A 26,312-nucleotide genomic window follows, 5' to 3' on the forward strand; every position below is an offset into this window, starting at 1 on the left:
GTGTAGGAGATTGGATCAGATGGACCCGGGGGGGCCTGCCAGCCTCAGCCATTGTCATTCTGTGAGCCCAGAGCAGAGGAGGAAGGTGGAACTGCTGATTTGTCTCCCCAGGATGGTTCCAGGAGCACTGGGGCAGCACCGACACAGGACCCTAATGCCAGGCGTGCCCAAGGCTGGGGCTTTTATCAGCGGCCTCCCAGGCAAAGCGAAACAAATTGATAAGCAGCACAGCACGGGCTGACAAGAGGCTCTGAGCAGCAGCCCTGTAGTTTAACACACACCATGAAAGCAAGAGACTAAGTCAGTGCTGCGACCAGCACTGGCAAGAAACAGCTTTATTGGGTACAAATCCAGCTTTACTGGGTACAAATCCAGCTTTATTGGGTATAAATCCAGCCGGGCAGGCTCCCATGTACCACTGCCTCGAGCCTCCCCAGCCTCATGGCGGGCGTTGTGGTGGGTTGGTGCCATCAGCAGCCAAGCACCCACCCCAGTGGGACGGGGAGAGAAGAAAAAAGTTAAAAAGTCGAACGGAAAAAGGGGAAAAAATGGGGAAAAAAAGGTGAATTAGGAGAGCACACCCCCAGCCTCAACCCCCAGCCTCCCCCCACTGCCTCCCTTCAAGGGGGGGGGCGCAGCAGCGAGCTGTCAATCACCCCCCCCCCCCCCCCCCACGCCACCTTCGCGCATGCGCGCGGCTCCTTCCCTTTGTCTCCCCTCCCTCGTCAGGCGGCGGTGGCTGCTCCTTGATCACGTGCCGGGGGTAGGGGCGGGGGTTGCAGATGGCGGCGCCCAGGCGAGCTTCGCGGTGCCGTCGCGGAGCGGTGACGCGGCGGCGGGGCGCGGGGAGGATGGGGCTGGGGCTGTGAGGGAGGCAGAGGAGGGCGGGAGGGCGAGGGTGAGGGCGGCTGCCGCCGCTGCTCCGGACACCTCGGCGGGGGGCGAGGCCTGAGGGGGACGGCGCCGGAGCCCCGCCGGCTGCCTCGGGGCTCGGAGGAGGCGGTAAGGAGGGAGGGGGTGGGCGCAGGGCTCCTGCGGGCCCCTCACGGCGGCCCTTCCCTTCCCTTCCCTTCCCTTCCCTTCCCTTCCCTTCCCTTCCCTTCCCTTCCCTTCCCTTCCCTTCCCTTCCCTTCCCTTCCCTTCCCTTCCCTCAGCTCTCTCCATCCCCTGCCCGCCCTGCCGAGCCCCCTTTGTGCCTGCAGCGCCAGGGATCCCCCCCCAGCCCCGGGTCCCCCTGCTGAGGGGGGAGCTCAGGGGGGTCCGGCCCTGCAGGCTGGCAGCCCTCAGGAGGCTGCCTCCCCGCCGGCTGCTGCTCCGTGGTAATAAGTAATGGGGTGGTGTGGGGTGGAAGGGGCCTTAAAGGTCTTCTAACTCCAGCCCCCTGTCACAGGCAGGGATGCCACACGCCAGAGCGGGTTGGCCAAGGCCCTGTCCAGCCTGGTCTTGAAAGCAGTGAGCTTGGGGAGTCGCAATAACAACGACAGCAGTCGGGCAGAAAAACATTTCCTAGTAGTGACAGAGCTGTCAGAAATACTAAAAGGCAGTTGCGAGGGAAACTTACGTAGCGGTAAGGACAACACTCAAGATGGCATAAAAAGGTTGAAGATAGCTTCTCTCCCCCGTCCCTTTTTTAATTATTTTTGGTGTTTTTTTTTTTTGCGACTTTGATCTCATCTTTTAGGCCGTGTTTATCTTTCCATATGCATTCCCCGTAAACTTTGTCATTTTCCCTGCAGACTCTATGTAATTGATAAGCTCCAAAAAACACAGCAAGAAATTACAGTGCAGTACCACTTCAGAGATGGACAAAATTATTATTATTATTAAGTTAGACTTAAAGTTGATGATTATTTTTAGGGGAGGGGAGAAATCTGAATAAAAGGGAATTTTTTAAATGCTTTCTGTCATACTTGATTGCACTTCTGAAAACCAAGTGAGTTAATGGAAACTCAGGATGCAAATTTCACATCTGTTTCCAACTTCTGCCATGTGTTTGTTGTCAGTGACATATTTTAAACAACAGTACATACTTTAATATATATTTTTTTTCCCTCTGAAGGTAGTGAAAAAGAAAGTATCAAGATGAGTAAAAAGCCTCCAAATCGTCCTGGAATCACATTTGAGATTGGTGCTCGTTTGGAGGCACTGGATTATTTACAAAAATGGTATGGAAGACCTTGCACAGTATTTGTTAAGAGGAAAATTATTTTGTTTACACTGTATATTTTAATGCCTATCTAAATGATGCACCTAATAATTGCCTGTTTCGCATATGAACTTTATGACTGAGTATTTTGTTTAGAACTACTGGGCTTTAGGAAAATATCCTCTCTTCAGAAATCAAACAAAACATCTCTGTTTGTTTGTTTGTTTATTTTGTTTGTTTTTAGTTGCTTATGTGGCCGTAGTAATCATAGAGCATTTCCAGCATAGCATGGAATGCCAGGGTTGTGTACAACGTGATCCTGTGTGTTAATGTGGCAAACTTCTGTCACTAAAGGCTTGCTTTGTTTTAAGTTTGAGGGCATACAAGCGGATTTTCATGTTCAGTTATTGTACTTCATATAGCCTAAAAAAAAAAAAAAGAAAAAAATCCTTAAACAGAGTTAATGGAACAGGTAAAGTATGATTGTATTTGTATTAGTCAGCCGGAGGAATAACGTGCTTAGAACTGAGCCTCTGCACCATCCAGGCATTTTGTAAAAGCCAAGAGTATAAAATGGAAATGTAGGACACACAATAGTGGGGCACGAGGACCCACTACATGGCACATGTATTGTCAAAGGAGTCATTGTTTTGAAAGACAAATTCTTAGCCAAACTTTACTTAATGCAAGTTTCATGATGTGCTGGCCATTCTATTTCAGTCTGAAAAAAAACTCTGGCTTGGTTAAAGTTAATGACACTGGGAGTTGATACAGAAGTTTTTTGTTAGCTGCTGTCAATGACTGATTAGTGCTAGGAGATGTGAGAGCCTGGCCCCACTTCTCTGATGCAAAGATTTTGGAGAACTGAGGATTCTCATGTTCATGTAAATATCTGATCCTGCTAACTCCAAAGTATGTGACAGAAATGTGTATTATTTACACATTTAACCCAACTTCTTTATACAGAGCATGTAACTACTGGAGTAAAAGTTTATTTGTAGGGCTTTAATTACAGCAGAAGCATTTGTTTTACTAAGCAGTTTCTAAAGGAAAATATGATTTAAAGAACAGTTCTTGTTCTTATTTGTTGCTGTGGGGGGGAGGGTGGGTTCAAATGACTGATTCTTTAACTGAATGCCAAGATCAGGAAACTGAATAGTGGTATAAAAAGAATATAACTTAATTAGATCCTTTTTTAAAACCTCCTGTGACAAAAGCAACTGGCTAATATAACAAGGTAACAAATGTTAGTATGTAGAAATAGCTTCAGCTTGGTTGTATCAAAGGTAGATGCAGAATATCCCCAGCGTATAGTTCATATTAGATCTGTCCATCTCTTCCACAAGGAAGGGTCCCAAGTCAGTTCTGGAGTACTTTTGTGCGTGGTTTGTATGACCATGTGGCAGACCTGTGGCAAACAGCTGAGTGCCTGCTATTTTCAGGCAGAGTATTCTGAACTTTCTAGGAACCGATTTGCCATCTGGACCAGTAGGTAGGCAGGCCAAGTTTTACGTGTGTGTAAACATCTGTGATGCCATGGGAGCAGGAAGTTAATATTATTTTTTTGCAGTTACAGTAGCAATTAAAACAGGGCTCTTTGTCAACTGGAATAACATTCATGCACATAACCAAAGAGCTTGCTAGAGAAGGCTTACTGTCGCGTTGTTATTAGGGTGACACACTCTTAGCTGTTTAACTGTTGCATAAGGGGGTGGTGGATGTTTTTTAAATCCTTTCTATATATAAGCTGTATGCGGTCCCCTCATCTGCATGCAGAAATAGAACATACTCCAAAGAAAACAAAGTTGCTTGGCGTACATGAAATCATTGTGTTTTTTTTAACAAAGCAGAAAATGAAGAGCAATAATGTAGCTTAGCTCCTTCTTCTTTGTACAAGCAGCAAAGTGAGATAAACACTTGCTCAAAAATAGCATATAAAAGGGGTTTCATTCTTTTCATTTTTCGTAAAGCCTTCTGTCATGTAAAGACCTGATGTCCATAATAATAAATTTTAAACGTTAATCAAGAAATGCTTGTAGAGAAACAGAATTAGTAAAGTTTTGCTATATGAGTTTTGCTTTTTGAGACATTTTTGCAGGTGGTAAATTTTCAGAAGTTGCTTAAATTCACCTCATGAAATCTAGTGTTCTGCTTGAATTTCTTAAATTTTGGAGATGATCTTGTGTACCTGGACTATGTATTGCTTAAGAAAAAAAAAGGCACCTTTACATGAAGAAGTGTTTGGGTCACTGATGTCATTTGGCATGTGCAAGTACCAAGCAGGGGAAAGCATGGGGAAAAAAATCAACAAAGGCAGCCTGTCAGTGAGCGTGTTTTTGGTGGTGTTTTGCTTCATTTTGGAGGTAACTGCAGTTGCTTCCTTAGAAACCAAAAAACACGGTATGCTGTTTCAGAGGAGGTCACCTGAGATAATGAGTTTGTACCACTTGTTAAATTTGGATTTGGCAAAGCAAGCTCTGAAATGCAGCTCTAAACAAAATCCACGTGAGCATCTGTTGGAAAGTAGTAAGTGAGATGGAATTGGCTGTCAATAGAAAATTATTAGATAGATGAAAGGTAATCAGGGACCTGGAGGATAAGGTGAGGAACATGGGCATGTTCAGGGTGGAGAACAGAACGCTTCAGGAGACCCACCGCCAGCCTTTCTGGACCTACACACATCATCAAGAAGACTTAGCCAAGCTCTCCACAGTAGGGGGTGGTGAGAAAACGAGAGACAACTCTCACTTCAAGTTTCAGCCTAGGTACAAGGAGAATATTTTTCCCTCACTAAGGCATTCAGGTAGTGGAGCGGGTTGCCCAAAGCGCCTGTGTAGTCTTTAAGGTTGGAGGTTTTCAAGGCTGGATAAAGCTCTGGGCAACCTTTTGGGATCCCATAGCTCACCCTGCCTTGAGTGGGTGATTGGACTGAAGAATTATGAGGTTCCTTACATCTTGAATTATCCTACAAACCTGTATAAATAGTGACGTGGACAAGTGCTCTCCACCTCTCATGGCCAAGACAAAAGGAACAGCAGTAAAGCTGCTGCTCTGTATGTTCCTACCTGTGAGAATGGTTCTTAAGCTGTCACCTGTGAGTAGGACTCAGTATGTGTAAAGCTGATGTATTTAAAGATAGTTCTATCTTTGTATTCTTGTGAATTCTGTTCCTTCAGCTCTTTACTGGTTGTCCTGTAAGTGCCAGGTATTGCTTTGAAAAAGTTATTTTTCTGAGACAGTAATTTCCGTTAATTTTGTGTAAAAATCTAAGTCGTAAGTTAGGTAAAGAAGGTGGAATAGGCCCTTTCAGCAGACCTGGAATGGAAACAGCTCATCAGGATAGGTCAGTTATCAGAATAACAGCAATCTGACTTGGTATGTTTCATTATTTCTTTTATTTTTACTTTCCTTCATTTACTTCCCCCAGTACGAAGGTCTTTGCCTGTAAGGCTTTGAGAAATCTTATTTTTCAGTCCTTGCTTTGGATTTCAGTTGACTGGGGTATTTGGGGTATTTGAAAGGACTGAAGGCTCTGCTTTGTATTGCCATAATGTAGGCTAGAAGCTGGGGAGGTAGAAATAGGCTTTGCAGACTTTTCAGATGCAGGAAGACTATTTGTGGAGAGGTCAGAATGGAGCACATTTGCTATTTTATCCTCGATGAGGCAGAAGGAAACATTTTTTATACCATTATTGTGAAGGCAGGAAGTATGTGTCTGTTTCTAGACTTAAAGTAATTTAACTTAGGCAAATTACACAGTATTTTTACATCCATATTTATGGTACAGAGTATGGTACAGTTTTGACACCTCTCAAGGTAATTTGCTGCCTGTTGGTCACTTTTGAAGAGTCAAAAGGGAGATGATAGAAAAATGAAAACCACTGCCCTTGTGGCCATTGATGTGTTGGGTGGACTGGAAAAAATGGGAATTTTTATACCGTCAGGAAATGAAAACTGAGAGTTTTCCCATTACTTTTTCATATTTGAATGTTGGAGCAGTATTTTTTTCTCTCCTGTGCTTCATACTGTAAATTTTATAAGCCATATAAGTTTAACAGCTTTACAGAAATATTAGGGAGTTCCTACAAGGTGGAATCTCTGGAACCTGAGCCTGGAGAACATGCAATATATAAACTGTGCAGAGGTCGTTAGGTGGTAATGGTTTTCCTGCTCTGTCCTTAAAAAAATGAGAACAAAAATAATTGGATAAAACTTTATTTGGGATTATGAAATGCTACTTCCAGCATGCCTGCGTGTTATTTAAAAAAAACAACCAACCAACAAGCCTTGCAGGTTATTCCTTACCACAGGAACAACACTTTCATTAATGAGCTGGAGTGTGGTAGTGGTTTTTCCGTAAAAATAAAGACCACTTTCTCGATATTTTAGAGTGTATTTTGCAGGTCAGTTGCACTCTTACAGTTTGTTCTGGATGAATTTTGGCAGATCTGCCCTGTATACCAAATTCATTCTGATCCCTCGGTGTGGAGTACGTGCTTTAAAAACCTGGTATTGAAAATGTTGCTGCCATTTTGTCTCTTATGGGCAGGAAACACATACTTGCCTTTGAAACACTCATATTTGGGGGTTTATTTTTTCAGTAAAAGTACAAAAACTGTAATGCCAGAAGACTCTTTCTGTGCAACATACAACGTGCAATAGTAAATTCTGTAATTTGTATGGTCTTGTTTTTTCCACTATGGGATCAGCATTGTGAAATATTCCTGTTTCTACACATGTGGCACATTGTGTGGCTAAATTTAGTGAATATCAAGGATAGTGTCTTGTTGCTAAATCCATCCGAAGTTATTTTTGGTTTGCCTAATGACCAATCGTACATAGCTTGAGTAGTTCAGAGATTTGCTAAATCTTCCATCTCTGAGGGCTGGAGTTGAATGCAGGTTTTGGATTTATTCAGCTTGAAACCACTAATTGTGGCCAGCAGGGTGAGGGGGAGATTCTCCTCCTGTACTCTGCTCTCGCGAGACCCCACCTGGAGCCCTGCATTCAGCTGTGGGGTCCCCAGCACCAGAAGAACACGGACATACTAGAATGAGTCCGGAGCATAAGGATGCTCAGAGCGTTGGAGCACCTCGCCTGCGAAGACAGGCTGAGGGAGTTGGGGTTCTTCAGCCTGAAGAAGGCTCCGGGGAGACCTTATAAAAACCTTCCAGTGCCTAAAGGGGGCCTACAGGAAAGCTGGAGAGGGACTCATTGTCAGGGGGTATAGTGACAAGGGGGAATGGCTTTAAACTAAAAAGAGTGGAGATTTAGATTAGATATGAGAAGGAAATTCTTCACTGTGAGGGTGGTGAGGCATTGGAACAGGTTGCCCAGAGAAGCTGTGGATGCCCCATCCCTGGAGGTGTTCAGGGCTGGGCTGGATGGGGCTTTGGGCAACCTGGGCTGGTGGGAGGTGTCCCTGCCCATGGCAGGGGGTTGGAACAGAATGATCTTTAAGGTCCCTTCCAACCCAAACCATTCTATGATCCTATGATCCTAGCATACATTGAAGAAGCATAAATTATTGGAATAAAGTCACCATATGGTAGTATGATTATTAGAAGTTTTAGGTATGTAAAACCAATATTGTGGACTTAAGTGCAAAGCTGTTTTTTAGAAGTCTTTGTTAGGAAAAATTATATTTCTTAAAGATGAACAGACCTGGTCCTGGATTTTCTCTGCTGAGTGATCTCTAATGAGGCTTTATATTTTGCATTCTTTTGTTTATTAACTGATGATAGCTTTGCTGTCCTTTAATATATTGGAGAGACAGGGAGGTAAAATAAAAATAGTCTTTTGATGCTTGGCTTGCTGATTTTTCCTTAAAACTATCTTCAGTCTTATATATTTGTCTCTAAACTATATTCTGGGTTTTGCTTCCTCCCTCATAACCAGTTTTCTCTTTCCAGGACAGTATACAATATTATGCTTGTTTATCCTCACAGTTTTTGTCTACTCACAGTCTGCTCACAGTGTTTGGAGTGAGTTTTACTGCTGATGACCATTTAAACTTAGTGGCCATACAAAAAATACAGCAATAGAACTGCTGTAGCACGGTGCCATAACGGAATTATTACTGTGCACGTGCCTAGAAAGAGGAGAATTCGGACTTTTGGCTGATGGTCGCTGAATTTCATAACCATAGTTCTGCATCCCCTTCTTGCTGGCATTTGGTAAACATGAGATTTTGGACTGTAGAGTGAGAGCGCCAGTGTTGTGTCTGCTGTGTCACTGCTGCAGCTTCAGGGCTTGTGTGCTTCAGCTCTTTTCCCTACAAAGGGATCTCCCTGTCCTCTTTTCAAGGGTTTTTCCTTCCTTCAGTCTATTAAATACTTCCTATATCATCTTTTACTTCTATGTTGAACTGTCTCAGGTAACGTTGTCACTCATGCATTTCTTGTGGTAACTATAAATTGCCTTAGAAATTACAGAGCCAGGCTCTTTCCAGTGGTGCCCAGTGCCAGGACAGGAGGCAGTGGGCACGAAGTGAGACACAGCAGCTTCGACATGAACCTCAGGGAGTACTTCTGTGCTCTGCAGGTGACAGAGCACTGGCACAAGCTGCCCAGAGAGGTTGTTGGGTCTCTTCCTTGGAGGTCTTTGGGAGATGGAAGTGTCATCAGTCAGGGCTCAGAGAAACTGTCTTGTGGCTGGCTTTGAACATGGCTTCAAGAAGAGAAAAGTTAAACCAGAATGCTAGTTTACCATAATGAAGTTCTTAAACCCTAATGGCATCCTATTTTGACCTATGGGCTTTGCTTTCTGCTTTGATAAAATATGTTTCCAGTTTCACTGCTCTTTTTTGACTGTTGTCAACCTACTTTATAGGTGAAAGGAGGCTGATCACGTTGCTCCTCTGAAAGATATCCAATAGAATTCTTTTCTTATCAGTGAAAAGATTTTTGTTAGTGGGGTGGGAAATGAGTCTGAAGTTTAAAGCTAAGATCTTGGTGTTGTTTTTTTAGCAAAACTATGTTAGGAGCTTGGAGAGATGGCTCTGAAAATATTTTGCATTTCTGAAATGTGTGGATGAGACAGATGCAACAAGATGTTTGACAGTCCATACATTCTGATCTGAGAGGAAGATGTAGCTGAAGTAGTTGCAGTGATAACCTAGAAAATCAGAGTTTTTTTTTTTCTGCACTTTTGAGAAGTTTAGATGTTGGGAAGTTGTATGTATTGGTGCAGCTGAGAAAGTAGGGCTGGAGAAATGAGTAAGCTGAAGGAGCAAATTGAGTTTGACACCCTTTAACTGCCCTTTCCATTGTAGTTACCAGGAAAGAAGAGAAGTCTGGACTTTCTGAAAATGTCCATATTTAATTGGAACATGGTGTTAAACATTCCTTTATCAGCATCCTTAGTGTTTAGGAGAGAAATATTTGAAATGGAAAATGTTGTCAGGGTTCCTGTATCTGTCAGATGCGTTTCTGGCTAATGGAATGTGCAGTAGCACTGGAAATTGGTTGCTCAAGCTCTGCCCTTTTATTATTGCTCAACAGCAGCATTTTGTTTGGAAAAACAGGTTGCATCTTAATGAAAGTGGAAGGCAGCTGTCCTTTTGCCGTGGCCTTTCTTTTCAATGCATTTTTTATTACCTTTATGCCATCTGTAACTTCCTCTATTTTACTATTATATTTGCTGTTTGAACACAAGAAATTGTTTCTTGTTTTGTTGTGGTACCCAGAATATAAACTCTGGAGAAAATTTGATAAACAAATTCATTTTTTTCATCAGATTCTTTGCACTTTTGAATCTCTTTCAATATTCTTGTTAAGGGTAGGAGGATCTGAATTCTGCCTCATTCCAGTTTTCTCTGCGTTTCACAATGGAAGTAAGGGAATCTAATGATTTTTGGTGGGGAAAATGTAATAAGTTTGTGACTTGCTGCCCTACTACAGCTTTATTAAATAAATCACTTCAGTGAAACAGAAATGGACAGAATAGTAGTTGATGAAGTTAGAGAAATTCACCATTTTTTCCTTAAAATGTAATCTCAAATTTTATGGTTCCCAAATTAGAATTCAGGTTGCATCTTTGCCATGCCCCAAATTAGATGCCTCAGACTTGCAGCTCAGCCCTGGTAAGTTCTGCGGAGCACATACCATCTTTGCTGAGAGTAAGATCCATACCTCAACTGACATACTTATTCTAATGCATGCACAGTTGCAGAGAGATGACTACTAAAACATAGTTGATATGAATCAAATTTAATGGCAGCAATCACTGAAGCTGATCTACAAATTAATAAGTAGCTTACATTAGGTAGAAGTATTCTGTTGACCTCTGGGTTTGATCAGTTGCTCAGATTTGTCTGAAATCAATCAGATAGTTTAATGAAGCACTTCATATGTTAAAAGCAATGCACGTACTCTTCAAAAACAATTTTATGTTCTACCTATCCCCAAGTTAACAAAAACTGCTACAGGCATTCACTTCAAATAAACACAGGTTTTAGAATTGTTAAAACACAAACTGCTAATGCCCGCTTCAGTCAGTGTGGGTGGTTCAGGTTTACATCTGTGATAAAGCTGATGATATCACTAATGTGTATAGATTGCTCTTAAACTGATAGTAGGATGGCATGTAGCTTAGTATCGTGATCTTTTTCAGGCTTGGGGATTTCCCAGTGCAAGGTGTTAAATGACCATTCAAGAATTTATATTAAGCACTGATGTATGCATAAAGAAAAATAAACAGGGGAGAAAAAAAACAACAACAACAAAAAAAACAAACCTGTAAAAAAATTCTGAATTTACCATTGTGCGCTTGTTGTTCAAGGTATCCATCTCGTATAGAGAAGATAGATTATGAGGAGGGGAAGATGTTAGTCCATTTTGAACGTTGGAGTCATCGCTACGATGAGTGGATTTACTGGGACAGCAACAGGTTGCGACCCTTGGAGCGACCGGCATTAAGGAAAGAAGGGCTGAAAGATGATGAAGAATTTGTTGTAAGTGGCACGTGTATTTTGTTTTTGACTCATTTTGGTAAGCTGTCCTACTTGATTTCCTGCATTAAATCTGTCTAGCATGAAATGTTTGTCTTCTTTGGAAAAAAATCTAAAGGTTCAAAATATTAATACCGTTTGTTTAAAATAGGATTTTAAACCTGGAGAAGAAGTCCTAGCTCGTTGGACAGACTGTCGATATTACCCAGCAAAGATTGAAGCAATTAATAAAGAGGGTATGTATTCATTTCTGGTCCACTGGTAAGGACTGTTTACATGTGCTATACCATTGCTGTGGTCAACTTAAAAACAAAATGAACAAAAAAGCCAAACACAAAATCAACAATAAAAAGCTATGCATGTAAAGTTTTCCTCACTGCCTCAATATTCTGGTGAAAATGTTTCTATTCTGTCAAAGGTAATATGTTCATCTTTTATCCATCTGAGATTAGAATATTGAAATTTATCCTGGAAGATAAAATGCTCAATGCTTGTTCAGTGCTGGGCAAAACATCTTTTGCATAGTGCTATTGTTATAGTGTACTTGGTGCTGATTTGGGCTACTCTCGACAGATTTAAATTTTCTTAATTGTTTCAGGAAATGGTCTTTTTAAAGTTCAATTGATGAGGTAAAAATAATGGGAATTGGGAAGTAGAACAAATTAATTTATATGCAGTACTTCTTAATAGGGTAATATCTCTAGTGAACATAAGTAAAAGTCAGATGAGGATTTGATTGTGAATTGATTTTTTTACCTCAGTGTGGCAGCTTAAATATTACCTGATTCTTTCAATGAATTATAAGCAAAAGTGTTGTGTTAGCATAAATGTGGTTGAAAGCGTCTAAGTGGACAAAGAGTGGCAATGTAAAAGCAGGTTTTCATTGGGCTTGGGTCTTATTTTTCTTAAAACTCTTGATTAAGCCTGTAGATAACATTTAGTTACCTTTTTCATATAGTCTGCAAAGTATTTTGATAAAGCTTTTATAGTAATGAGTTGTCTGTTTCTCAACTACTCATAGTGATTCCATCAATCCTCTTCTAGGAACGTTCACAGTACAGTTCTATGATGGTGTTATTCGATGTCTTAAGAGGATGCATATCAAATCTATGCCAGAGGATGCAAAAGGGCAGGTAAGAATATTAGGCGTCTTTTTGTTAGGTTTCATAGTGATTTTTTTACATCTTGAGATCGTAAGAACGTTGTCTAGCACAACAAGTTTTAAATTAATATTTATTCTAGGGCCTTTGCTGTCTTGCTTCACCATTTTATGGATGATATATCAGAATGTGCTGCTCACATAGTCATGCCTTTATCTGATACGTCTAGCTGCTGTACACTCTGTTGTTGACTAATCTGTTCCCAGAGTTTTGTCTTGCATGGTTCACAAAAGCAGGGACATCCAGAGACATTCTCCTTTGTCTTGTGGCCTTTCAGGAAAAAAAAAGCTTTTACTTGTCAGTGGTTTGTGCTGGTGATTTATTTTTTAATTATTTTTTACCCTGTTGTTTGCTACAGTGGTAGACTTTTGCCCACATGTTCTTATTAACATGACTTTTTAGTACTTTTTTTCCCCCTGTATAAAAATGTTTAGGGGTTCAAACAGATAAATATTTCTTTATCTCTGAGCAGTGCCCTGTCACTGTTGAAGTAGAGATGCTGAGCAGAAGCAGAGGAAGGCTGTGAAGCAGAGGATATGATTGAGTAACTAGGCATATCTTAACTCAAAAAACAGCATCAAAAACTGATGCATGCTTTCAGTGGAAATGATATTGGGTTTATCTTGTGTTCTCATCCTTAATGATAAATTACTCCACTGAAACGATTTGAGATTTAAAAAAAATATAGAAAGATTGTTCTTATTTACTCCCAATTTTCTTCAGACTTTTAACTTGAGGAATACAATTCAATATTTCATAATTACTCTTGTAACTATCTGTATTTTGCTCACGTGATAAAGGCAGATAGATAATATAATTGGCCTGAAAACGTTTCTGTATTTCTGGCCTAGGTGTTGCAGGTGGATGTATACTTGAGTTGATCATCTCTACACAGAATATTGTAACACTGTGATGGCAACACTTGTACCATTTAAAGTACTTTTCCTTAAAGAGATTAAACTGAAATCCATGGGCACGCTACCACTGGTTTCTTGCTGTAGTGTTGCAATAACTACTGTAGCTCTATGTAAATATTAATAATAATAATAATAATCAATATGATACTAAGTTAGGAAGCTAGAGTATTTCATTTTCCTTCATAAAAAGGCAAACGTGGATAATGTGGTTTTGACTGAACTAAAACAGTCCTTCGACAGTGATAAAGTCTCTTACTCGATCCTGCACTTTATCCTAGGAGCCATGTCTAGTCACAGGTTACTACCACTAGACATTTTCAGTTTAAAAAAAACTTAAAATCAGTTCCTTACAGATGCTGATTAGCAACCGCTTTGGTGTCCAGACATGCGTAGTGTTGGTCCAGCTCATTTGTTATCTCTAATTTTGCGTAATGGTTGAAACTTAAGGTGTCAGTCTCATGCATCTCAGTAGTAGGTGGCTTCAGTGAAGTCTTCAGAAAGAATAAGTGAGCTAAACTCATGCTTCTTAAGAAAGATTAAGAATTTTAAAAGCTATCTTGAAGTAAGAACAACACAAGCAAGCTTTCTGTACTGCTAGTTGATTGTAGTTCTAGTATTTTATTTTGCAAAATTCAAGGTAGGCATGAAGCTGTAGCTTTTGAAGGCAAAAGTAACTTTCCACAACATCTATTTCATCATTGTGCTATGACAAAAATGTTTCTTTTGCGATAATTTTGTGGTATATAAGAAGATAAATGTGATCTAAGTTCTTTAAATTTAATAATCTGAAACCAAGTTTTGTCTAGGCTTAGAACTTTTAATGAATACTTTTGATTTTATGCATTACATATTTTTAGATGACATTTATTGGAAGTGATTTAGGTTTAAAAGAAAAAATCAGGAATAGATTTTGATTTGGAACATAATGGAGTTGGCAGACTCAACACTTCATGCTTAATGTAAACCTATGTTTTTTGTCTTTTTCCAAAGAGAAGTTTCATTTCAGGAGGCAAGCAGATGCTTGAGATACTACTTTAAGATCTAGAACATTAGCAAGTCTAAAAAATATAAGATCCATTTGGAATGTGTATGCTAAGCACACAGAATTTGGATTAGATGGAGGAAAAGAGATAAGGACTATCAAATTCTTTGCAAGTGAATATTCATGGTAGAATGTACTTATAAGAAGATATTAAAGATCCATTTTTATGTGAATATTACTCTTAAATATTTTAGTTCTTTGTCTAACTAAAAGTGTGTGACTGAACAGAACCAGAACAGGAACAGTGGTTATCCTCTTCAGAAGCAAATGCTTAATCCAGCACACTTATTCTTTCAGTTATTTTAAGTGTGTTGGTGCCAGTAGTGGTATACTATTTTCAAAAGCAAGAAACCTAGTTTTATTTGAGCTTAGCATGTCTTAAAGTAAGAGTCTGTAAACACTAATGCTCATACGCCATTTTTAAGCGATAGTACATGTTTGTGTTTCATAAGACTTAGCTGTGAGGCTGGAAAGACAGTGTTTTCAAAGAAGAGTGGGAAGTATTTGTGTAGCTCCATGCTATGAGACTGTAGGTTGGGTTCTGCAGAGAAGCTCAAATCTATTGAAATCACACAGAATTGTGGATAAAGAAACATAAAGAGGAAAATAAAAGAAAAAAAAAAAGATGGGAATATTAAGACTGCCCTTGTTAGAGCACATATAAAGTATTCAGATAACTTACTTTTTCTGTTTCATGTTTTTTGTTTTATCTTTGATGTAATTAGGCGCGCGAGAGGGAGCAGATAGCGCCGGAGCTGAGATTAGTGACGGAAATCGAACCAAAAGAAGTGAGTTTTGAGGAGGGGTTTGAAGGAGAGGGAGGGGACTTGGCACACAGGAAGAGGAAGCTGAGGAAAAAGCATGGATTTGCAATTGGGACAGAGGAAAAAAGAAGATATGACAGGAGACAATGTGAGCCAAGATCTAGGTGGGGCAGACCCTTTAGAATCTGAAAGGTGAGGGTAAGGAATCCAGTCTTGCTTTGGAATCAGCCAGTCAATAGGTTGATGGTGTTTTATGTATGTGTATGTATGAGTGTGTGGCAGCTGGGAATTGTGGCGTGTCAGGCGAGGGAAAACAGCTGAATTTGTAGGACTACAGAGAAGGCTACACCTAGGCTGTAGGTGGGCGAAGAGAGAGTGATGTATGTGAATTGTTACTGGCACAAAGGTTGGATTTTAGAAGTGATTCTGTTTTTGAATTCCCGCTTTTGCAGGTTTAAGATTATGCAAGGGAATACTTTAAAATGCAAGCGTTCTAGCCAATTAATATGCAAGGCTGTTGGGTAACTTCTACTAACATATTTCTTGATTGTGCAATTTCCTGTGCTTTGATTCAGTGAATCCAATTAGTATAATGACAGTTTTTCTCATTAGTGATAAAGTACTGGTTTTTCTTCTAACTACAGTGTCCCGTTACTTCTCTCCTGCAGTTGTCTCAGCTTGCTTGAAAGATGAATCTTAGAATAAAAAAAGGAAATATAAGTTTTTCAAAAATATATGTAAGTGAAAAACATTTACTTGAGTGAGATACCATGGGAAATGGGAAATCAGGCTGGATGGTGCAGTTCCAAACCATAGCCTGTAAAATGACAAAATCAGGACGCCATAGACAAGTAGAAAAAACTTTTTTGGGGAGGAGCTTATTTATTCATTTATAATATATATTCTTGTTTGGATCTTTGGCTTTGTGTATAACTGAAGGCTCCAAGAGCAAGTCCTGCTATTAAAATTTGGTGACTAGTGTGTGATATCTATGGTACGTCTTGTTCTCCTCTTGTGATTGACAGTAGTTGCTTTATGACAGCCTTGAGACAGATTTCAGAATGCACTCTGCTTTAGGCTCTCACTGTTTGTTTTCTCTTAAAAAGTCTGAAAAAGATACTGCTTCAAGAAGATGTTTGTAATTACTGTGCTATTCAAAAGAAATGGTCACCTTTAGCATCTCAGATGTTTAGGTAGTCCTAACAGGTGCAGCTCAGATGGAGTTCAAGGTTAAAAAAACAAAACACAGGAATTGCCTGTGTCGCTTCAGTGCTTATGTGTACTGCAGAGCCAAAATAAAAAATGAACTCACTTAGCTTCAGCCAGTTCTAAATCACAAAATTGAGGTTGGAGGGGACCTCTTGTGATCACCTTTTCCACTCTCCCTTTCAAGGTTCTCTCCACTGAGTTTCATCTTTAAATACTAACCTGTAAAAATATGTATCACCACAACTAATGTCTGCTGTGGCTTCTGAATGTTTAAGCTTTGTTTGTTTCATAGTTGTGTCCTGCCATCCTTTGTAAGCTCTGTGTCTTAAGGAAAGTAAACGAATAATGAAATAAAAAAACAAAAGCCCTTCGTGTTGCACTAGAACAGCTACCATTAAAACAGGTTACTTAGCCAGTGTGGTCCTCAAAGCTTGAAATCTTTGGAAAGTTTCTGATTTCAGGGTGCTTTAGCTTGACTGGAAATGAAAGGAGTTTAGAAGCTATTTTCATGCACTTTCATCGTAAGATCCAAGCTCCAACCATTTTACTGATCCTCTTCATCCCTTGGCCAGAGTACAGTGTAAGACTTCCACTCTCAGGTCTTCTAACTCCTCACCAGCACAAATAGCTCAATCGTTTCTTTGTCCTGCTGGATGGGCAAGGCTCTGGATGGACTGGAGCTAATGTGTGTGCTTTTTTTGCCTGGCCAAAAAAGAGGTATGTGTGTCTTTGATTGAGTACGCAGCTGGCAGTTATGAGATGCTCTTTGTGGCTGGCATGTCACCAAATGGCTTTGGTAGCTGCCTGTTTTTTGCAAGCATTGCTAAAGTGCTTCCAAACTATTCTGCTACTATCTAGATTGAGTGTATGCATCTTGCATTGGCAGTTCAGTTGTGGAAGACTATTTTTGGAGGCATCGAACCTCCTGGTGTTTAAGCTTGACACAATGCGTAACATGCAATGACGTACATACGAAGTTATGGCGAAGGAAGAATGTAACACAAGCAAAATTAATGCTTTTAGTAATTTGTGTTGTGCTCTTGTACATCAAAGAAGACAAACCTCAGTAGAACAGAAAAGTTGCATTGAAACGAGATTGATTTGCAAAAGTCAAGATGCTTTGGGTGCCTCATATGTTAACAAGGAAACATTCCAGAGTAAAATACGGTTAATTTAAAGTTGGAAGAAAAGTTCTACTATTTGTAAAACTCATGGGGAAAAAGACAAAAAATCCTTATCATTTTTTTTATATTTGTCAGTGCAAATCTGAAAATGCTCTTGTAGCAATGTAGTAAATCATCAATGTTCAAACTGCATTCATATGCATAATACTTACTGGTAGAGGATGAACATTGCTATTGATTTTCATTTCACATCATTTCTCCATGGAAAAACTCTATACCTTGATATTAAAATATTTCTACGAGTACTTTCTTAATGAAGATAAACACACAATTTTTGCAATCAGATTGATCCCTGACACTCAGGAGACAGAGGACAGAAGTCTGATCACTTCAGACTAATGGAAAGAGCTGCCTGGGCCTTGGGGGTTCTCTCCGTTGACTATAGGGTAACGACTTCATATACATGCTGGAAGGTAGATGAATTTGGACTGCAACTTCTGCTGTTCATTCATTAGATGTTTGTATATGGTCAGATAAGACATTATCCAAAATGATACTTTATTACCTTTAGAAATGGATTCTAAAATTCAGTTGTATTATAGTGCATTGAAATTACTGAATGAAACTTGTAATACAAAAAGAGCGCTGTCCACAGCTACTCTGGAAATGCAGATACAGTTAGTAAAGACTTGTCCTTGCTTTATCTGTGTAATTCAGGAAGAGCTCTGTCCAGTTCTGGAACTGGCTGGACTATGCTTTGAGTCAAGTTCAGTTTTGAATAACATAAATTTGAGCAACAATAGCAATGGTGTATTTCATACCTGGAGGTATCAGAAAAAGGGCAGTGTTAAGGGTGTGGGAGCTCCTGGGTTTCTAAAGCTATGATACACAAAATAGGTAGCAGAGAATACCGGCAGCCAGTATTCCTATGCAACGTTCTTTTGAAGGTATTTTTCTTTTTGCTTTTTTATCTATGTGGCATATTGATATACTGATAATACTTCAGGTTTATTTAGGCAATTTGGGAAGCTAATTTTTACCACTCCTTGAGTAGTAGCAATAATATATTCAACTGTTCATGAACACTGCTAAATGAAGTTCCACGGGGTTTATAAGTATTTTCTATTGAAGTCTAAGACACTTTTTAATACTTATTAAACTATTTTTTCCTTTTTGGAGGATTGGATAGCTTTGGTCAAAGCTGCTGCTGCAGCAGCAGCCAAGAACAAAGCAGGAAGTAAACCTAGAACCAGCGCAAACAGCAATAAGGATAAAGAGGATCGAAAATGGCTAAAAGTTCCTTCAAAAAAGGAAGAAACCTCAACCTCTACAATCATGCAGGAAGTCCAAAAAAAGGAAGAGGAGCCTACATCTAGTGACACATTTGGTAAAAAGAGATTCTTTAAAAGATAAGGTTGACTTTTTTGGTACCATTGAGTTAGAGTTCACATTCTTAATTTTGCAATAAAGTATTTATTTCTAGTATTTCTAGAGGAGTATGTATCATTTATTAGTAGGATGCTAGGAATGATACCCAGTGTTAATCAGTTAAGAAATAATTTTTATCAGTTAACTCAAGTTAGGTCAACGCTTATCCCTTGCGCACAAATTCTGACCACCTCTAATGAGGACAACGCAGGCTTTTGAATGGCTTTGTGTGCTCTGGTTCATGTACCTGGATCTTCTGTTACTTGTGAGAGAACCCTCAATACTGTTTAAAAAAATAAATAAATAAAAATCCAGTATTGATGATTTATCCATATGCAGGAAAGGCTGAAATGATTTCTGGTTTGATAAGAATCTGTTTATTTTAAGTCTTTAATTACTACATTTCTTACAAAAATGAGTAAAAATGACAAATCCACATCCAATGAATCAGTGTATAATACTAAATCTTTAGAATATGCCAGTTTCAATTTTCTAATAGCTGTAAGGGTTCTTAATTCCAATATTCTAATTCTAATACCAGTTCTGAAATATTAAATATTTTGTGTTTGGTTGCATGTTAATGAAATGTGTGTTTTAGATTTCTCTTTATGTTTAAAAGTAGGATTTCCTGTAGTGGATGTTCCAAAGATGGCCTTTGTACAGGCAGAGAGCACGTTATCACACAAGAGGAAAAGTAATCTAGGAAACTCATTTCAGGCAAAGAGAGCTCGTCTTAACAAGATCACTGGTAAAATATTTTTTGTTGTTGATTTTTTTTGTGTGTGTTTTAATGTAGTTAAATACAAATGCTTCCATATATGGTATTAAAGTAGATCCACAAAAGCATATCCACCTGGCAGTTATTCATCAGTCTTTTTACTTGTTTTGAATTTTAAAGTAATTACATAAAGTAATAAAAATCTACCTTGTTCATAAATTGAGAGTATGGTCTCTGACTTGAGCTGGTATGTGTGATTTTAGCTTTTTGAAAAGGTAACCATTTTGAACTTCTGAATTTCTTGAGCATGTGTATTTGTTTTGATTCCAGCCACACAATTTTCTGTACTATCGGGTGAATTTGGTGTTTGTACAAGTTCTTAATGCGTTCTTGAGTTAACGTAGCTCCACTGTAAAATTAACAATTTTTGGGGGGATGGGGAGAGTGGGTGGAATAATCCATTTTGCCATAAAGTAAAACTGTTGCTGTAAAGTTTACGGTATGTTCTGTAAAAGTATGCAATGCTAACGTTCTAACTGAAGCAATGAAGAGCTAAATTTTTGGTTTTGTGGTTTTCTTCAATGCCTAAGGCAAGCACTTTATTACTGAAAGGAATTAAAGGAAAACATATAGTTATAAAAATATTTTATACAACAGGAAATCAAATACTAGGTAATTGATCTTTAAAATTTGAAAAATGATCTTTTTTCCAAAGTTCAATGGAAATCAACTTAAATACAGAAAAATTATATCAATTTGTTTGCCTCATTCCCTAGGCCTCTTCATACGCAAAGTGTGTTTCCAGTATTGATTATGTCAGTATTTAGAATGAGGTAATATCTTTGTGCCTGGGCTGGGAAGGTATCATAATACATTCAAAAACTAGGTGAAAAATTTGTGAAGCCTGTCTTAAGAGTGCCTCTTGGACAGATGGCAAGAAATGCATTCCAGTTTTTTTGAGTAAACAGTATTTTGTGTGAAGTCTGACAAACTGTTCTACGCTTCAGGTGAGATTTAAGTTTTTTGTTAGTTATGGCAAGCTCATTTATGTAAAAAGTTGTATTTAAAGAAATAAGGCAAAATTAACCTGGTTTACTAAACTAAGATGAGGGTGTTTTGTTTTTGTTTTTCTCAACTTGTTTTAGTTGATGCAACCTTTCACAGGTCAGCTGCTGAGGATATTTAGTCAGTTTCCTTATGAGTATGGTTCCATTTCAGTGTCTTTCAATCAATATTTTAAGCTAAAGGAGTAAATAAATTAAATGGCCCGATATGGAACGTGTAAAGGAAGTGGTCTTCAAAAAAACTCATATTCAGCCTCCAGAACTCCCTTTTCTGGAAAGCTTCTTATTTAGTACTGAGTTTAGTTAATGGATGCTTGATTGATCCGCCACATTTCTGCGCTCCTTTGCCCATATGGTGTACATACTGAATCAAGTCCCAATTTAATTGCTGCCCTGAGCAGTAGAAGGCTATGTTATGTGCTAATGGTATATTACATTTTATCTCTCTCTCTTCTTTATCTCTAGAGAGAGAGGGATATATGGAATTACACAGCCCTGATAAATTTCCTTTCCATAGCCTTTGGAACATTAGTAGCAGAAGATACCAAAACTAGCTGAAACTTCTGTAACTCTAGAAATGATACTTTCCTGTGCCAGTGGAAAGGTTTTCCTTTCCTAAGGAACATTGTGAGGAAAAAATGAAGTTTAATGGACGCATACAGACTGAACTTAATACAGAATACACCTTACTGCCATGGACTTTATTAGTTCCAAAGCAATTCCTGTTTGTTGCCGTGAAAGTGTACTCTTCCAGTTGATAATATTACTGTTGTATGAAAATGAACTAATTCTTTAATTACAAGATCAAATTTGTCATGCTTGGTAGTTACTCTGTGTAACAGTTCTATAGTTAACACACTTCTGCAGTAATAGTGGGTTTTTTTACTGTTGCTTATAATGGAGCATATTGAAGATGTGACTATTGGTGACTAAATTTTCTCTTGCCTACATGCTTATTTCCTGTGCTTGAATATCTGTACGTTGTCATTGATCTCTGGGATGAGCTTTAGTGTATGATTTGAAGGAAGGTTCTGGGTTATGCTGGCCTACCTATCAAAGTGGCTACAAAAGAATCATAAAACAGTAGCTAAAGGAAAACATTCCTTACACAGTGGCTTATGTGACTGCATTGGGAACATAGAGCAAATGAAGTGGCTGTAAGCAGCTGCTTGAAAGGAACTCTTTTTCTGGATTTAAATTTAAATTCAGCAGTCAGTATTTGTTGCAGGAGGTTCTCTCTGTCTGCCCCAAGGGCTGCATCAGTTCCTGGTGTTCTTTGTTCACTGTTTAACAAAATAAAATCGTTCCCTATGCTTCTTTTTCTTTCACTACTGAGGGAAATTACATTTCCCCAAGGTGAAGGAAATCTTCTGTATTACATGTATTAATGTCTTCTCTAATTAGTTTTTGCCTCTGGAGTGCTTGCTTCCACCTCTCCTGCTACTGTACTGATACCTAGAAGAACATCTGCAGTGAGAACAAAACACTTCTGCCACCTCATACTTTTTTTTGTACATGTTGTTACTGACCAAAGATGGTGAACTTGCAGTTAGTTCTGCTGCTCCAGAAGCTTTGGAGTTAGTTGTTTTGTCATTGCACAGGCCTGGTGACTGGTTAGAGAGATGCCTAATAGGATAGAGAAGAAGGAAATAAGGGAAATACATTCACAAGTCTGACAATTTAGGTTGGTTTCATGGCTTTACTTGCTGGGCACCGAGCATCTAGCTAGAAATAAAAATGATGGCATAATGTATGTGAGTCATTCTTGCTTTTGACACGTTTAAGCACTGTCAGACAGGAAACCGTCTTCAGATACATTGATACGGACAGTATTTTGATTCATCTAAGAAAAAAGCTTTTAAAAGAATTAAGCAATAGTAGTTTTCTTAAAAACACGTTTTTTATACTTTGGGTATTTCTGTTAAGGCAGGCATAGAAATCAAAAAAAGACTGTATGAAAGGGAGCTATTTACAAATGGTTTAGGATGTGTGTAGTATGTTATGAAGGGTAATTATCTCTTTCCTTTTTTCTGGAAAGGTTACGAAATTTTTGTGAGGCCTAATGTCAAATCTTAACTGATAATGTTTGCATTAATATAATGGAGCTAAAAAGTTTCTACTTTGCAGTTAACTTATTTAGTGGTAAAGTCAATTGGTTTGTGTCTCTTATTATACACACAATGTTCTGAAAAGTTCATTTAGAACATAACTGCTTTTCAGCACACTAAAGCATGACTTCATGGAATGTAAAAAGTGAAGGAAAAAGAAGTGCCTTTTATTCTTGTGGAACACTAGGGGAAAAAAAAGTCCATAGAAAACAGCATGGTATTTCAGCAGAGAGCTAACCCGTTTCAGTGTCATGCACATTTCCTGAGAACCCTGGCTTCACTAATGTGTAATTTCTTGGCCATTGTATTTTGTAAATTAATTTTGGGCATATCCAATTTTTCACGGAATGCAACAGAATTTCTTCCTTATCTCCCTTAGAATCTTTCAGCTCAAGTTTGAGGACTTAAACCCTCCACCCCCCAATACTGATGTTCCCAGGGATTATAATGGCAACTTCAATTTATATTCTTATTTTTCAGATGTTTAGCAGTTCTGCTTTGTCTTATGACATAGAATTTTCCACTTATAGTCAAATAATTGAAGTTAGTGTGTGAAATAGAATTAGCTACCCCTACGTGTGTAGGGCTACAAAGATGGTGACGGGCCTAGAGAGGAAGACATGTGAGGAGCGGCTGAGGTCACTGGGCCTGTTGAGCCTGGAAAAGAGGAGGCTGAGGGGAGGCCTCATCATGGCCTACAGTTTCCTCACAAGGGGGAGTGGAGTGGCAGGTGCCCATCCATTCTCTTTAGTCACCAGTGATAGGAACCATGGGAATGGTGTCAAGCTGAGGCAGGGCAGGTTCGGGCTGGGTCTCAGGAAGAGGCACTTCACTGAGAGGGTTGTTGTGCACTGGGACAGGCTCCCTAGGGACATAGTCACGGCACCAAGCCTGTCGGAGTTTAAGAAGCTTTTGGACACTGCTCTCAGACATATGGTCTGATTTTTTGGGTAGACCTGTGTGGTGCCAGGAGTTGGACTCAGCGATTCTCCTGGGTCCCTTCCAGCTTGGGATATTCTATGATTCTATGTAGCCAATTTTATTTTTAACCAGTTTTATTTCTAACAATTATTCTCATATTGATGTTAGCTTCCCTTTTATCGGTAGTAGTGATACTGAATAGGAATTCATTAAGGAAATAATCGTATGCTGATATATTTGTTCCCAATATGGTTTTTGTTACTGAGGTAACTTCAGAGCTCCACTGCCAAGAATATTAATTTGGAAACTGAATCTCTCATTCTATTCTAAGCAAGGTTTGCATGCATTTAATAGAGTTAAGTAGATGTAGTACAAATTCTGATGAGAATTTCTTAAAGACTGGAAAAGAGAGAGGTAGAAGAGGATTATAAATTATTTTGGTCTTTCAAAGTTTAAGTAACTTTGCCATGTTACATAGCCATGGTTTTAAAACTCGAGCGCTTGGGCTTTAAGTGGATGGTGAGACGTTATTTTTACAATTGATTGCTATTCATCTTCCTCGTGGAAGTGCCAGAGAAATACTTCATCATGTTAGCAACCTGTTTTCTTCTAATTAAAGCGTTTAGCCTTGTGTTGAGCTGTTTCGGGGAGAATTATGTTGTAGATACAAGCAGACCATATTTCTTGTCTCATAATTTTTTCTCTGTTTTCCACAAATCCTTATTGCAAGTTTCTAACTAAACATTTCTGCAATTTTTCTCCGAAGGTTTATTGGCATCCAAAGCCGTTGTTGCAGATGGTGCTGAAAAAAAGGAAGGCAACAAAGAAACAGCTCCAGTCCTGGAGCAGGTATGAAATGGTAGAGTTTGATTCTTTTGCAAGGTTCCCACTGGAGTGTGCCATGGAGATATAGTACTTGCAAGATTAAAATTTTCCCCTTCAGATACAATAGGGAACTGAAAATTGACCTTATGTTTACAATTCTGGCAGAGCCAGAAGTATGGAAGTTAATTGTCTCAAAATGCAGCGTTAATCTTAATTTTAGCAATGAGATTCTGTTAGTTTTCTGCAACAAAAATAAGTGGGGCCTCCATGCAGCAAATGCTAGGAGGCCAGCATCCCGAGGTCCAGATTTGTAGCTGGAACCGTGACTAGCTTAGGAGAAGGCCCTTACACAAATTCAATTTGTGATTGAAACAGGGTTTTTGACATCAAGTATAACTTCTTTTATAAGAAGCTTATTTTATATTGTAAGAATTTGGTGTTGTAGGCTTGTATGTGTTTTATGAACTGCTCAATGAGCCATACATTTTGCAAGGGTGTGTATTTTAATAAATACAAAAAAGAAACATTTTAAATAATGTTAAGGGTCTGATTTTTAAACCTGCATATTTGCAGGACCTGAAAGCTGCCATTTTATCTTTGGCTTATTCCATTTTGTTCAGGCATTGCTTGACTCTGAGTTGTGCATTATCTTGCACATTAAAAGGGCTGAATGCCTAAGCATGGTAAAGCAAGCTAAGGATGAACGGTAGTATTGATTCAGGACATCTTTGCTTTCCAATGGTTTTAAATCAGAGCCTTAATGTAGTTTTAATACAGCTTTTTTGTATTCATTTTCATTTAGAAGTAGTATTTGAATAAAATAGCCTTGCTGCCCTCACTTCTTAAAAGAGCACTTCTGTTCTTAAGCCCCGGCACACTCTGAATAGTCCCTACCCCAAAATTTATTTGATATTTTGGTTGTACTGGTTCTTTAGAGCTGATAACATAATTGCATTGCTGTGGTTTTTCCATTGATGCTGCATTGGATGCGAATTTTGTCAATGGAACATGATTTTCTGTTTTTAATGCTGTCACCGTAACGGCTGTACGAGCCACTACGGTGCCAATGCATTGACTGATACTTTGCAGAAAGGTTTACAGTGTATTGACATGACATTCCATTTCTCAAATTTTTGCATATTAAATATGCTATGGTTTTACTGCTACTGTGTGTGATATCTTCAATGTGCAAAAAACTGTGAAATGGCTTACAGCATGTTGTTTTTTGGAAGAATCATTACAATGTAAATCTTAATATGCAGAATCCCGTTAAGATGAATGGGACTTTGTGGTTTACATAGACTGTGTATGCAACAGTATAAACTACAGTGCATATTTACTAAAAAAAAAAAAGAAAAAGAAAAAAAAAATGTTACTTCTTAGACATAGTAACTCGGCTGTTTCTGTTTTGTTGATTAGATATTAAAAAAAAGGATGTCTCTGTCATTGTTTACATGCTAATGGTCTGAAAAATAATAATTTTTTTAAATACTGGTTAAGCTCTTTTAAAGAGGCATCAAAATCCAAAACGTCATATGCCTTCACTTCTAACAAAAAAGAGAAACCTCATAAGCTTTCAAACGATTGAGGGGAGGAAAATTTGAGCATAAAGCTATTTTTTACAAAGTTCCTGCCCAAATCCAAATTAAAATGGCCGAGTTATAAACCTCCCCAAAAGATTTTCCAATAGCAAAGCTGGCACCCCTTAATGAGAGGTTTTGTCTGCTACTGCTATAAAATTGAATGGGTAAAATATCTTTTAGGGTTTTTTAATAATGTAATACGGAACATGGTAGAAATATTCAGGCCAATAGCCGAAAACTTACTTTGTTGATGGAAGTATATTTTATTTATATTTATATATATATTTTTAGTTTACAATTGTCTTAAACCCAAAACCTCAAACAATTAGTTGCAGATACAGTAGTTTATTTAA

At 38.7% G+C, this 26,312-nt stretch overlaps 1 protein-coding gene across 9 annotated transcripts in view; it reads left to right on the forward strand.

Annotated features, from left to right (window-relative positions):
- The first annotated feature begins 741 nt into the window (after positions 1-741).
- Positions 742-26,312, forward strand: part of PHF20L1 (PHD finger protein 20 like 1) — a 55,104-nt gene continuing 29,533 nt past the window's right edge. For 2 of the 9 annotated variants that reach the window (XM_068672686.1, XM_068672687.1), the window contains exons 1-9: positions 831-1,002; positions 2,060-2,165; positions 10,928-11,099; positions 11,248-11,332; positions 12,141-12,229; positions 14,941-15,003; positions 18,492-18,699; positions 19,360-19,488; positions 24,318-24,400. In XM_068672686.1, the coding sequence (XP_068528787.1) occupies positions 2,083-2,165; positions 10,928-11,099; positions 11,248-11,332; positions 12,141-12,229; positions 14,941-15,003; positions 18,492-18,699; positions 19,360-19,488; positions 24,318-24,400 (912 nt within the window). In that variant the 5' untranslated portion in view covers positions 831-1,002; positions 2,060-2,082. Of the gene's footprint in view, positions 764-827; positions 1,003-1,360; positions 1,568-2,059; positions 2,166-10,927; positions 11,100-11,247; positions 11,333-12,140; positions 12,230-14,940; positions 15,004-18,491; positions 18,700-19,359; positions 19,489-24,317; positions 24,401-26,312 lie in introns of those variants that run through there. The other 7 variants (XM_068672683.1, XM_068672684.1, XM_068672681.1 and 4 more) reach the window with 7 other exon arrangements.

The sequence above is a fragment of the Anas acuta genome, chromosome 2 (genome assembly GCF_963932015.1).
Source record: "Anas acuta chromosome 2, bAnaAcu1.1, whole genome shotgun sequence".
Classification (NCBI taxonomy): Eukaryota; Metazoa; Chordata; class Aves; order Anseriformes; family Anatidae; genus Anas; species Anas acuta.